The sequence below is a fragment of the Solanum dulcamara genome, chromosome 9, assembly GCF_947179165.1.
Source record: "Solanum dulcamara chromosome 9, daSolDulc1.2, whole genome shotgun sequence".
Lineage (NCBI taxonomy): Eukaryota > Viridiplantae > Streptophyta > Magnoliopsida > Solanales > Solanaceae > Solanum > Solanum dulcamara.
The window spans coordinates 72,735,630-72,749,696 of NC_077245.1; the positions used below are offsets into that span (position 1 = coordinate 72,735,630).

General features: G+C 36.3%; 2 protein-coding genes across 2 annotated transcripts; one reads left to right on the plus strand and one right to left on the minus strand.

The window, feature by feature from the left end:
* The first annotated feature begins 1,253 nt into the window (after positions 1–1,253).
* LOC129904319 (probable receptor-like protein kinase At1g49730) lies at positions 1,254–7,249 on the plus strand. Its single transcript, XM_055979880.1, has 8 exons — positions 1,254–1,418; positions 1,510–1,585; positions 3,305–3,563; positions 5,490–5,542; positions 5,640–5,707; positions 6,477–6,566; positions 6,701–6,770; positions 6,855–7,249. The coding sequence occupies exons 1-8, from the start codon at positions 1,380–1,382 to the stop codon at positions 7,166–7,168; spliced, it is 969 nt and encodes a 322-aa protein (XP_055835855.1). The 5' UTR covers positions 1,254–1,379; the 3' UTR covers positions 7,169–7,249.
* A 1,005-nt stretch (positions 7,250–8,254) lies between these two features.
* Positions 8,255–13,698, minus strand: LOC129902691 (dnaJ protein homolog). The gene is made up of 6 exons (XM_055978059.1): positions 13,384–13,698; positions 9,969–10,134; positions 9,651–9,792; positions 9,094–9,370; positions 8,798–8,996; positions 8,255–8,703 (listed from the first exon to the last, which is right to left on the minus strand). Exons 1-6 carry the CDS (start codon positions 13,534–13,536, stop codon positions 8,381–8,383), a joined length of 1,260 nt encoding a protein of 419 aa, XP_055834034.1. The 5' UTR covers positions 13,537–13,698; the 3' UTR covers positions 8,255–8,380.
* Positions 13,699–14,067: the final 369 nt, after the last annotated feature.

The following is a 14,067-nucleotide window of genomic DNA, read 5'->3' on the forward strand; positions in this document are numbered from 1 at the left end:
GTACAATATTATTGTACTGTAGGTGTTAGTTCACATACTAAACATTTATATAGTATCAGTTCACTCACAATTTTTTGGCTGGTATAATGATAGTCATAAAGTTTTTTGGGGGTATCAATTAAGTTGCATATTTTTTGTTAATTTTTTTCAAAAAGTAAAAAAAGAAAATTGTAATGGAAACTTCTAACTATAATTTTTGGCTTGTATGAGATTGATTACACTACCAAGACAAGAGTATAACATCAAACAACAATAACATATATATTCAATATAATCTCATGTATAAGTGAATTTGAAAAAGTATATTATGCACAAACTTTAATTTATACTTCTATTTATATGGGGTAGAGAAGTTATTTTCGATAAATCATTGACTAAGAAGAAATATTTTAGAAGCAGGATTGTAAGAAAAAAATAACACGAAAATAATAAGATACAGAGTAAATGAAGCATCAGATAATAATACTCATTAAAGAATAAGACTACGCAATTATTAAATAATAATACTAATAAGGAGAAGAGGAAGTTAGCCCTCCTATACCTTCCCGCATAGAATGCAACAATACTCGACTACCTACTGACCATCAATCTACCATAATCCTAGACGTTCAAATCTTTCTATTAGAGTTATCCTTCGTAAGCTAAAGTTGTGTCGTGTAATGTTTAATTACCTCTCGTAACTCCTATTACAGTCAACACCTCACACCTCCTAACTGACGCATCTGCACACCTCATCTTCACATATCCAAATCATCATAACTTTATTTTCTTCATCTTGTCCACTACGAAAAACACTTTTACCTTGCTCGTACAACTAGGGGTGTGCATTGATCGGTTCGATTCGATTTTATATATTATCGATTCGATTTATCAAATTTTGATTTTTAAATATGTTAAATTAATTACCATACCTATAAGATATTTTTTATCGATTTTCTGTTTATCGATTTTTGGTCCTTAACGATTCAATTTTAGGTGTAGAAAACTCTCATTAAACAATTATATGATTTCTCCAATAATTTAGCGCGACAATATAATAATATAACTTTACAGAATGCTCATAAAATAGAAATAATAATAACTAACATGAAAAAAATTATACAAAAACAACACAATAATATTATTTTTTTAATAAAATCATTAAATATCTGTTAATCCAACAATGTTGGTCTAACTTAATTTAATCATATGTACAACTTTCAATCAACTCATTTTTACCCTGGCCCACCACCCAACTGCCAAATCACTGCCGTTAAGTTTTAACAGCAAATCAGATCTATAATCTTCTATTCTATCCTTCACCAACTCTACAATACAATATACACACACAGAAAAAAAACTGATTTTTACAAAAGAAAAAACGAAAAGGACAGCAAAAAATGAAGCATATATTCGATTTTTATAGTCAGAAGCAACAGGTCATCATCATCATCATCAGTTAACCGACCCACTTGTCACTCTTAGTAGTTGTAGTAAAAGTTGCTTCTTTTTCTTGTCCTTTACTTGCAGAATTTGTTAATGGAACCTTTGATCTTCAAAATTAAGCTTATTATTCTTGCTTGGGTTCATTTCAGATCTCGTTCAGGTAAACCCCATCTGCCTCAAATTATCTAAAATTTAATATTTTTGTAATTTTAACTTTAATGGTTTTTTTGTTGAATGTGTTGTGGGTAGTTCTTGAGCTGAAGATTTTGTGTGTGTAATTGTGAGGGGTGGAGTTTTTAGTTACCCTGAAGTTAAAATTCGAGTTGGGTTGCTGTAAAGTTGTAATTTTTAGTGAATTGATAATGATCTTGATTTGCTGTTTAATGTTGACTAGTTTTAGCTCCCGTTTGGCCATAGATTTTGAAGTTGCGACTCGAAACTTGAAAATTTGAGTTTTGGAAGTTGTGGTTTGACATGCATTTTACCAATGAGGGTACACCAAGCTAAATTAGAATGCATTTTACTATTGATGTCCCAAAAATTGAGTTTTGGAAGTTGTGGTTGGCATTCAGTTAATTAGAATGCATTTTACCATTGATGTCCCAAAAATCCATGATCTGAGCCCCTTTTTGATTAAATTTCATGGTTAAACAGATATTTGAATATAAATTTTCAAAATCTATGGCCAAATGCTAGCTTAGCTTCTTATTTTCTTTAACTGTAGTTTGGATTCGTGTTATGTAGTGATGGTTATTTGCTTGAGATTGGGTGAAAGAAGTAGAATTTGTAATGACCCTGAAGTTGAATAGATGTGTACCGTAGATGTGTGGTAGTTTCTTGAAGATTGGTGCTTGGGAGTGGAGCTTTTAATTATCCTGAAGTTAAAATTCGAAGTGGGTCGCAGTAAAGTTGTAATATTGTGAATTGATAGTGATCTTGACTTTTGTTTTATGCTGACTAGATGTCTGTCGACAGCAGTATTAGTTTCTTCTTTCTTTTAGCTGTAGTTTGGATTCATGTTACGTAGTGATGGTTTATTTGCTTGAGAATGGGTGGAAGAAGTAGAATTTGTAATGACCCTGAAGTTGATGTTGATGTTGATGTTGTTAGTAATGAGGTTCTTGGCTCGCAGATTGTGTGTGTTTGTGTGGTAGTTTCTTGAAATTTGGTGTGAGGGTGGAGCTTTTAATTTCCCTGAAGTTAAAATTCGAAGTGGGTCACAGTAAAGTTGTAATTTTGTGAATTGATAGTGATCTTGACTTGTTGTTTTATGCTGATTAAAGGTGTGTCAGCAGCAGAATTGTTTTTTTCTGTCTTTGAACTGTATTTTGGATTAATGTCATGTAGTGATGATTAATTGCTTTAGAATGGGTGTGAAAAGTAGAATTTGTAATGACCCTGAAGTTGAAATTGGAAGGTGATGTGAATTGAAGAAAATTGTACTAATTTTGTTATATAAAGTTTTATACTTGTCTTTTAGTGCTTATTGGAGAAGGGTGAATAGCATTGTTAGTGATTTTTACTTATAGTAGTTTCTATTTTGCAGTACTAACATTGCCAATTGATGATGGAAAAAAAAAGGAAGGGAAAACAAGAAAAACAAAAACAAAATAGGTGACACCAAAAATATGATAGTTTTAAGGACTTGGCTATTATCTAGTAGTTTCTGGTGCTTGAATCTAATTCCTTATATACTAGATTACATGACTGAAAATGACTGTAGAATTAATGGGCTTAATTTTGAAGTCCACTTGACTGTTTAGACTGACACATTTAGTTTAAGTAATATTAGAAAGCTTAAGTTGGTGTCTACTGCTAGACATTGAGCTTGCCTTGAGAATCATGGGATATTTTGTTTTTGAATGTAAATCAATTTCAGGTCCAATATCCTTGGTGAAACACTTTTCTTATAGAGATATAAAGAAAGCAACTGATGGTTTTAGGAGAATTGTTTACAACTCTTCTAAAAGAGTTGCTTACAGAGCAAAGTTTCAAAATGGCCATGCTGCAATTGTGAAAGAAGTCCACGCTTCCGAAGACCAGGATGATGCTACTTTCTACAGGGAGGTACAGTTACTTGGTCAGTTGCATCATCGACATATTGCTGCACTTAATGGGTTCTCTAGCGGCCCTAAGAGGTTAATTTCCTAAGCTTTGGCTTGATGAAGTTTGTGATTTGTATTAAGGGTCCTATGTCTTGTTGATTAAAAATCTAACTTCGAGATAAGAATGCGGGAAGGAATTGGTTGATTGTTTCTTGACAAATTATGATTAGAATATAATACTAGTGCTATTGTATATTGTATTACCAGATTATTCTTTTTTCTGCTATTTGGGAACAAGTTATAAAAAGCCGTCATAGTTTCTGATCATCAATGATATTTTTCGTCGCCATTTTTCTTTCACAACCAAAGTAGACGCATGAAATGCTGCTTACGTCTAGGAGGTAGGTTATGTAGGTGAGCCATTGTGTTGTCGGACAGAATGAAATTTGCTCTTCCATTTCTTAGTAGGAGTGCTCCTATGTTAGCAGTACATTTCGTGCAAGAACTAGGTTTGAGTTGGTGCACTAACTGGGTTGTGTTTTCTTGCCTAATGGCTCTGTCTGAGGTAAACCAGACTAGTAGCAACCAATTCTTAGTAAATAAGATATTGAAAAGGCGGTGGGACTTCAGGCCACTTTTTTTTATAAATAGTTTCAACCAAAATTCCATCGATTGTAGCTAGTGACTGCCCGGGTCGGTGTGTGATCACTAAAGGTGAAGTAACCCTTCAGATTCTCTGTCCACCCCCCATGCTGAATAGTGAATACCCTCAGCTGGTTCCGCCGCGGCACAACTGTTCATAGATTGCTCGATCAGATAAAATATCTTAAGCAAATGTTTAATAGCTCACAATCCTGGCAAACTATTGACTTCAAAGAATATTTAGATTCTATCTCTAGTGAGGTAGTGGTAAGGTCTGCGTACATCTTACCCTCCCCAGACACCACTTGTGGAATTTCACTAGGTATGTTGTTGTTGTTTAGCTCTAGTGATATACTGAACATTAGGGAATCCCCATTTTCATTTCCATGTGTTGTTCTTGTGAAATGGTTTAATTTTTTTTATTGGTTTCTACTTTCTTTTCTTCAGTTCCAATGGATCTCCTTTCCTTCCTTTTTCCTTTTCATATTCATATTACATATGCAGTACAAATAGATATGGGGCCAAACCATAATCTTGTGTGTTAGTACCTCAGGCTTTCATTGGTTTATGGCTCATCAGCTACTCTTTTCTTATTTTGTTTCATTTTTTAATAAATAATCAGACAATGCAAATACTTTTTAGCTTCCCATACTTGTCACGTAATCTTTCCCAACACCCAAGTCGCTCTTTTCCAAGCTGTGGTCAGTAATGTGACACTTCTAGATGCTTCAATCTGAGAACTGGCCTGCCTTCATATTGCTAGAGCAAGAGATATTCTAATTGTGATAGTGAGTTCCTGGAGATGTTTACTGTAAAAGATTAACATTTTGAATAGACCTTATTTAAATGTGAAATTAAATGCTCTTATGTCAATTCAACATTTTCCTCCTCGTACTACTACATACTACATAGGGTCATCAATTTCTCCTGTTACCACAAATGAAACTAATCAACCTAAGCAATAATATAGCATAGAATTTAGAAAAATGTCAGAGAGCTTCATTTGCGTAATTGCAGTCGATATCCTTTTTCTTCCTACGTGCGAATTCCTTTTCTTGTTTTCTTTGATTGAGCTAGCTTTAGTAGAAGTAGGTGTGGGAGATTTTATTAATAGAAATTCAGAAGCAGAAAGTTCACCTCTACCTCAGGGGTAGATTAATAGCTTTGCCTTTCCTCATCCTTCTCCCCCGCTTAGGACCAGTGGTCTTCTAGACTTAGAAGAAGTCATGTCCGCCCTGGGCATCTGCAACACGCTCCTTTCATATTCTAATCTGGGAGAACCAAAAGACTGACCCATTTTGGCGTTTTCTTTTTTTCTTCTTTTGTTCTTTTGACTTCTTTCTCCATTCTCTAATAGCATGTCTTGTCTATTTTCAGATTTCTAGTCCTTGAAAATTTGGAAAAAGGAAGTCTGAAGGAACACCTTTCTGGTAAGTTTAAGCAAAAGTCTTCTTTCTTTTTTCCTCCGTCTACTTCGCATTGAATTTGATGTATGTATGTGCTTCTATCTAAATTTGGTTCTTGCAGACCCTCTGATGACTCCATTAAACTGGAGGATAAGACTGCAGATAGCAGTTGGCATTGCTGCTGCTTTAGTATGTTCCTGAAGCTGTCTATTACTATGTAGTCATATCCTGATTATTTCCAATTTATGCTTTTTATGTTTTTCATTTTCCACATTGAAGATATAATTACTGGTAGATTAACTCCAATAGCCAAACCCCTCAGCACAGCCTCAATAGTACTAACTATGGACTGAAGATTTTTCACTTGTTTTGACTCATCCTCTGCTAGTGTCATTGCATTTAGTAAGGTAATTATGTTTCTAGTTGCACACAAACCTAGTAATCCAAAGAGAGGTTACTTATATCCATGCTGGCAGTTTTAATAGAGTAGATAACTCATTCCGAGCAACCTGTATGGAGAACAATGCTAGCATCTATTTTCTTTTCCTATCTGGTTTTAGATCCACCGTGTGTTAGTAGTGATGAACACTCCTCCCTCTCTTCTGTTACCACCAGAAAGAGTGTGTCATTTGAAAAGCTTTTGTGGGTGGTGGTGGGGGTGAGGGGTTGCAGAGGAAGCCCAAGCAGTCATTACCTACCTAGGCTGCGAACTTTGTGTTATGCACATGACTGAGGTGAAGGAGAAGGACGGGCAAGATTCTCAGGTTTGAGCACTGGGGCTCCCCCCTTTAACGACCCTACACAGAGCGAGTATTAGTCAGGCCAGTTAGTCACGGATACCAAATCAATAAACAAAAGAATGGAATGGATGGTTATAATGTATTTGTGTCCCACTCTTCTAAGAAATAATTATCGCCCAAGTGTTGGATTACTGAGTGTTGTTTCTATCTTGATGTAGGAATATCTCCACTTCTTTTGTGATCCACCGATGTACCACGTTTCAGTCAGTTCAAGTACCATCATGCTGGACGAGAACTTCACAGCTAAAGTGAGAACTTGAACACCTCTCTATAGTACATTGCTCCATCATCATATTTGATGTACATTTTTTAGACCTGCACCTTTTGTTTGTTAAATTAGTCACAGATATCAAAACAATGACCATATGGTTCCCTGTTACAGCTCTGTGATGTTAGACTCCTTTGTTCTGTCGAAAACAACAAACCACTTCCGAAGTCTAAATGCTCCAAAGGTACGAGGCTTTCTTCTTAGTATCATCACCTCAAATCATACAAGTGGTGGCCTCTGTTCAGATCTTGCATTGCTTATCTTGCAGAATGTAGAGATGAGATCTGCAAACATACAATCTTCCAGCTTGGTTTGCTGATCCTTGAGTTAGTCACCGGCCAATCCTCAGAAGATGGAGGTGTTGACTTAGTTCAATGGGTTCAAGATTCTCGTTTCCGAAGAAGATCCATTCACCAGATGATTGATCCAGATCTTGGAGACAGCTACGATTTCAAAGAGCTTAAAGGTCTTTTGGCAGTTGCAAAAATGTGCGTACAATCTATTCATAAGCCTACAATAAAGACACCTCAAATTTTGTGGTATCTCCAAAAGAAATTGGGCAGGACTCAAGTAGTTTGCTGATGACTCGGAGTCATCTGTTTTCAAGATGTTCACAAATATAGATCATTGATTATGTGAGTAGAATGATTTTTCCTGTAAGTAGTCTGCTGCTTTTTCATAGAAACAAGATTCTCTTCAACTAGACCCTTGTTTAGGATTTGCATAGATCACATCCAAAATAAGACCCCCATTAGACTGCTACAGCAAGTTGCTCAATTCTTTTAGTCATCTTGTAAAAAACAAAGAAGAAACATTGCAGATCTTGTGCAAAATTTAGGTGTGAACTTTTTTCCCTTTTAGATTGTTACCACCTCGGCATTCGGGCGAGCCACCCGAGTGGTGTGGTAGTAGTAGGTTTAGTACGTTCCGTCCAAACAAACGGCTTCGAAACAAACAAAAACGTGTGTGCCGCACTCACAAGAGAGTGCCAGGAGGAAGGTGGAAATGACGTCAAATCTGCAGTCCTTAAGGGCTGAGCTACACACGTGCTACAATGGCAATTACAATGAGAGTTGTTTTACTTAGTTTTTCATACTATGAGAAGTTTTTGTTATTCCATTTATGTTACTGGCTTTTGCATTTCGATTATCTATGGTACTTTTTTTTTGCAGTTCGATTATCCAGGGTTTTGCAAAAGCTCTCCTAAAAAAATAAATGAACTTCAACTATTCCATTACAATTTCATTCCATTCTTAGTAAAATAGGAAATATTCCATTAGTACTGAAAAAAAACTTCTATTATCATGTTACTGTCTTTCACACTTTATTGCTCCATTTTTAGAGTATCTTCTCACTCTTTCCTTAGTATTTTGTCGTAGCATCTTACTCCCATTGTTTTTTTTTAAAAAAAAAAAACTACTTTCTAATGCTTTTATTGGAGCCAATTGAGCACCATTCTCCCAAACCCCAGTATGTTGTGTGAAAGTTTCACTGACTTCTATAAATTAGTTGATATTTAGCAGAACAATCAAACTGTGATAATTGAGATATCGATTTGATGTGTTTTGCATCATTTATTGTTCATTTGATTATTTCCCCCAAAGTGTAAATTGAAAAGGTGTAGCATAGATAAATTCAAGTCAACTTAACAAGTTGAGAAACATCTAATAGGAAGAAGGAAAGAAAATTATATTTTTATTTCAATAAAGCATCTGTTTTTGGCACTACCAAACAACAGCAGAATACAGTAAACCAAACTAGAAGCAAAGTTCAATTTAGTAAACCTCTTTACATCTACTGTTGAGCACATTGTACTCTCTGTCCTCCACCACCAGACATCTCTTCATCCTCATCATATGCTTCTTGTTGTGCAGCTTGTTTCCTTCTCATTTCCTCCTCCATATTCACATCATGTAATGTAGTCTCTTCACATTCATCCAGTTCCATGTCTGAGTACTGTGATATAGGTCTTGGTGGCAAGATTGCCTCTAGAGCCTTCACCTGTTCCAGTTTCAACGAATCGGGGAATTCCACGATGAAATGAATGTACAATTTACCCCTCATGAATGGCCTCTGATACATCGGCATTCCTTCATCATTGATTGCCTTGAATTGATCTGCAGTAGTTGGAACAAAAGGTTGAATCAAGATTACGAAGAATACATATATTAAACGTCGAATGCATTAGCTAAGTATGAAGGTGTTACAAACCAGGTTTAACAACTTCTCCAGGATTTGATTTTATGAGGAGTTGTCTGCCATCTAAGTGTGTCAATATGAACTGGAAGCCACATAATGCCTCAGTTAAGGTCAATGTGTGATCTACAAACAGATCTTCACCCTTTCTCTTGAACTTCGGGTGTTCTTTCTGCTGGAGAACGAAAACTATATCTCCAGTAACTCTATCAGGCTGCAAGCATATTAAACCGGGTCAGCAACCTTACTTAGGCTATATCGTTAAAGTTAATGTACTAACACGTTGGAGAAGAAAAGATAGATTATCTTACCGCTTCATCAGCCTCTCCAGGGAATGTAACTTTCTGTCCATTTTGCATTCCTTTTTCAACATGAACTTCAAGGACTTTCTTCTCCTGAACCACTTTTTCACCTTTGCATTGAGGACAACGGTCCTTGTCGTCAATTGTCTCTCCGGTACCCTTGCATTCATTGCAAGGATGTTGCATTTGCTGGATCATTCCAGGACCAAGCTGTCTGATTGAGACCTTCATACCAGTACCTTTACAACCAGAACACTTCATTGAAGCACCAGACTTCGACCCCTTGCTGGAGAGATACAGAAGCAAATCAATACAATGTAAGAAATCATTTGTGCACTTAAAAGTAAAAATCTCACCTTGCTATCCCAGGAAATTCTTTAACTCTTGACATTTCCATTTAACCATCTAGTTCTTACAATCCAACAAATGTTATGCTATGCTTGAAACCACAAGTTCTAAAGATACTTCTAATGTGTGCCAGCTCTTCCCTTTAAAATGTTGTACTCAATCCAACACTACCACATACTACGAAACCAAGGTGTAAGAGATGACAGGGAGATACTCACCCACTACACTTGGAGCAAATAACATTGCGTGAAAGTGAGAGTTTCTTGGTTATCCCACTGTATAGGTCCTCAAGCGACACCTTCAGTGGATGCACTACATCGTCACCCCTCCTCTGTCTTCGTCCTCTACCACTACCACCACCTGATCAGCACAGCACACTTGTGTTATTCAAGTTTTAATCAAAAACAATAGCAATTACTATGCCAAAATCCCCAACAAGCAGGTGTTCTTCAACTTTCAAGAGGACAAAACTGCAGCAGCAAAAGAATTTGATAGCACACGACAAGCATCATAAAAGTGTTTCTATGAGATCTAACCTCCAAAAGGATTTCCACCAAAGAAGGATTCAAAGATGTCAAATGGATCCTGCATGCCGCCACCACCACCCATTCCTTCTTTCAGTGCATCTTCTCCATACTGATCATAAATCTCGCGCTTCTGTGAGTCACTCAAAACCTCATAAGCTTGAGCTAGCTCCTTAAACTACAGGAGAGAACAACTATTGTCAGATCAGCATAATGACACTACCAACAACAATAACATAGCCAGTGAAATTCCCCTAAGTAGGCTCTAAAGAAGGTCGAGTGTACGCAGACCATACCACTCCTCATGGAGGAAAAAAGCCTGTTTTCGAAAGACACTCGACTTAAGTGCATCAAAATCAAGAAAAAGAAGAAGAAAACAATGAAGAAAGCAGGCGTTAATAAGAAAAAACAGTGTAAAATCAGCAAGACAGAGACAATAACAACAGTAAAATAATGTAATAATCAAAACACAATAAACAACATAAAAGGCAAGAACTACAAAGGTACGACTAGTACTACGATAAGCACTAACAGCCCTAACCCTTTGCTAGCCAAGACAACACTCCACTTCTACTAATCTTTTGCCCTAATACGTGACCTCTACTCCTTCCTATCTAGAGTCATTTTTTAGTAATATGAAGCTACGTCATGTCCTGTCGAATCACCTCTCACCAGTACTCTTTCGACATATCTCTACCCCTCCGGTACCCCCTACAACTAGTCTCCCGCACCTCCTCACTAGAGCGTCAACACACCTCCTTTGTACATATCCAAACCATCTTAGTCTCGCTTCCTCATCTTTTCCGCCACAGAAACCACTCCAAATATTTTATTTTGGTCCTGCTCAACCTGAACACTTCGGACTCCACAGTCTAGTATTAATTCTGTCCCGTGACCTATCAAACAATACTATGGAGTCGGCAAATAACAAATACCATAAAACCTCCTCCTGACTAGACCGTGTCAACTCATCCACCACCAAGGCAAAAAGGAAAGGGCTAAAAGTTGATCCCTAGTATAGCCCCATCTCAACAGGAAAATATATTCCTGCATTAATTTTCCCATCTTTTTTCCAGCCACGTCATCGGCTTCCACCTCCATTATTTCCGGTAGAAAAACAATTTCGCCTCTGAAACTCCAAAGCTATTTTGTGCATAGTTTCCTCTTCGGTCCATTGTTAACTTCAGGGGAAAGAAAACAAAAGTGAAAACCCTATGTGCCAGCAGCAGCAACAAGTGTTAGCGACTTCAGCAGACGGTGAGCAGTTCGGCAGACAATAACCTAGGTTACATCTTTCCATATCAAATTTCCCAGACAGTAGTCACTTCCAGGTTCTTCCCCTTTACACCTCAAGTAAGATCCTTTAGGGCTTAGGGAAATTGTATTGTGATTGTGTTTATGTTGTTTCTTGTTGCTCGAATTTTTGCTATCTTTCCCCTTGTCGATATAAGATTGTTCATTCAAAAATGAAGAAAGGCAATGTTGTGATTAGCTAAGTTGCTCTAGACCTCGAGTGTGTCTGGGATACGGATCTAGTAAGAATACATGTGTAGGAAATAGGAATTCGACTAAAAAATAATTTAAATATCTAAAAATAGAGTTATATGTATAAATTATGAGGCATTATGTGAAAAATTTACAAGGTATTCTGAGGAGAATTCTAAAAGGAGAAAAAAGGAAAAGGATTGACATAGAAGTTTTTACGTACAAGCTATTCCATTTTCTTCAACTTCACCTTAGCTTTTGTTTGCTTTTGTTTTGATTCCAGAATCACCTTCACCCAAATTTCTCTATCGACCTTGCTCAAAGTATCCAAAATCAATTGACCAAGTCTAGTACAGATCCCACACCCACATTGTGTGGACAAGGGTGTAGCACCGAAAGTAAGAAGTCGGAGCAACTTAGGTGATTAGAGGCCATTTCAGTAAACACACGATAAATTACTCTCTTGATACATACATTTGCCAGAAGTCAAACCAACACCCAACTTTTTGGGTAGGGTGAGGGTGAAGAGGGCGAGAGAGATCAACCAAGTTGCCTCTATTTGATCAAAGATCACAATTTCAACAAAAAAAAAAGGAGGGACAATGTCAATAACCATGGGAGGGACAATGTCAATGACACTACCAAAAGAAGATCAATTAACATCAACAATCAGATGACCATGCCAAACTCTATAGCCTAACAACAATAACCAATCAAAAAAGTGTATATTCACACTGGCTTCTCAGCCTAGAAAACAGACAACTCCCGAAAGAATCACTATTATGAGAGTCTTTATCTATTTGACTTTATTTTCAATCTAAAGACTTGAGGTTCAAGATTTCAGCTCAGAATATAATGGCAAGTCTGTGCATATGCCACAGGAACATAACACTTAAATTATGTCAACTAGTACACTCTAATCCCAAACAAGTGTTGAGGTCGACGAAACGAATGCTCACTTCTTCATTTAAGCTCAATTGGTATCACCAACATATTACATAAAATAAAAAAAATTACTCCCAAGTAAAAATAAAATCATCAGACGTGATTTTTAGCAGCTTCAATACTTCCCTACAACCACCACTAGTAACAAAGCTTTTGGATAGCTCTAACATCTTTGCAACATCCAACCAAAACTGGCCTCATGACCACACACCAATTTTACCAACTCCCCATCCCCAAGTTATAGGGTATATAAATAATAAATAACAAACCATGGAATTAGCAATACATGAAATATTAATACATGGATAAACAAGGTAAAGACAAGACTATTTTAAATTACACTAAACCAAACAATTGATAAAAATAGTGGCAGCATTACTAACACATCCTATTCAATACTATTCAGATACACTCTAGCAAAGGAACCCTTAAGAGATACCTCAACTAAGACACTTACACAACCCAAGAATTCCACCCTTATCAGGATGGTTCATCTTTAGCAACTTTTCTATACAACATCACAAATGCATAAATTCTTAGTACCTCAAACTAAAACACTTGCACATTTGAAAAATTCCATCTTTGATCATCCTAGCTCTTAGTCTTAAAAACTCTAAAAAAACATAACAGCATAACAACAAAAATAAAACACCCACAACACATTCTTATCATGATATAATAGAAGAGTCTAAATGGCAATCAATCATCCCCTTATAATCCCCTTCACCATCCCCAACTGCATTTCTCCCAAATTGGAACTTAGACATTCTCATTCTTCAAGATAAAATGGATGAAACAAGGACATATCAGCATTAACACAACCATAAAAAAAATCTACCTTTGGTCATTCAAACTCAATTAACTCTTTATTTTAAGCAAACATAACAGCATAACAACAACAGAAACCAACAACAACACATGCATAAAAATAACAAACCAATTCTCCCAAATTGAAACAAAGACTTCCTCTTTCTTCAAGAAAAAACAAAAAGAGTACCTTTTCAGGATCACCACCCTTATCAGGGTGATTCTTCATAGCAGCTTTTCTGTAAGCTTTCTTGATTTCATCTTCTGATGCATTCTTGGAAACACCCAAGATTTCATAATACCTTGTATTATCACTCTTCTTTGTTCCTCCTCTTCCAAACATCCTCTTCAATTTTATTTAATTTTTTCAAGAAAAGCCTTGAATGAACAAAAACACCCAAATACTTGACTCCAACAATGATTCAAAAGGGGTGTATATATAGACATTTTTGAAGTTCAGATGAAATGGGAAATTGAGAATATTGTAGAATCCTCTAGAATTCTCTTCTTGATTGCTTCCCCATTATCTACAATGAGATGATTTTTAGTTTTTGTGTGTGATGGAATATGAACCGTTCGATTTTGGAATGAACGGTCAAGATTGCTTGTTCTAGATTGTTCTGGATTGAGGAAAAAGAATTACTATTATGGAAAGAGTGCACCAGTAGAGTTGAGGAAACTACACTAAAGCCCACTATATTATGACTCTGTTACGGAATGGCCCTCTTTATGTTTTTTTTTTCCTTTTTTAAATGTGTAACCGTGGCTTTGTGAAATGATTTGAATCATGTTTATTCTCAAGTAAGATTTACTCAGCTCACTCTTTACGCATGAAACGATATAGTAATACAGATTTGAATCACATTTATTCTCA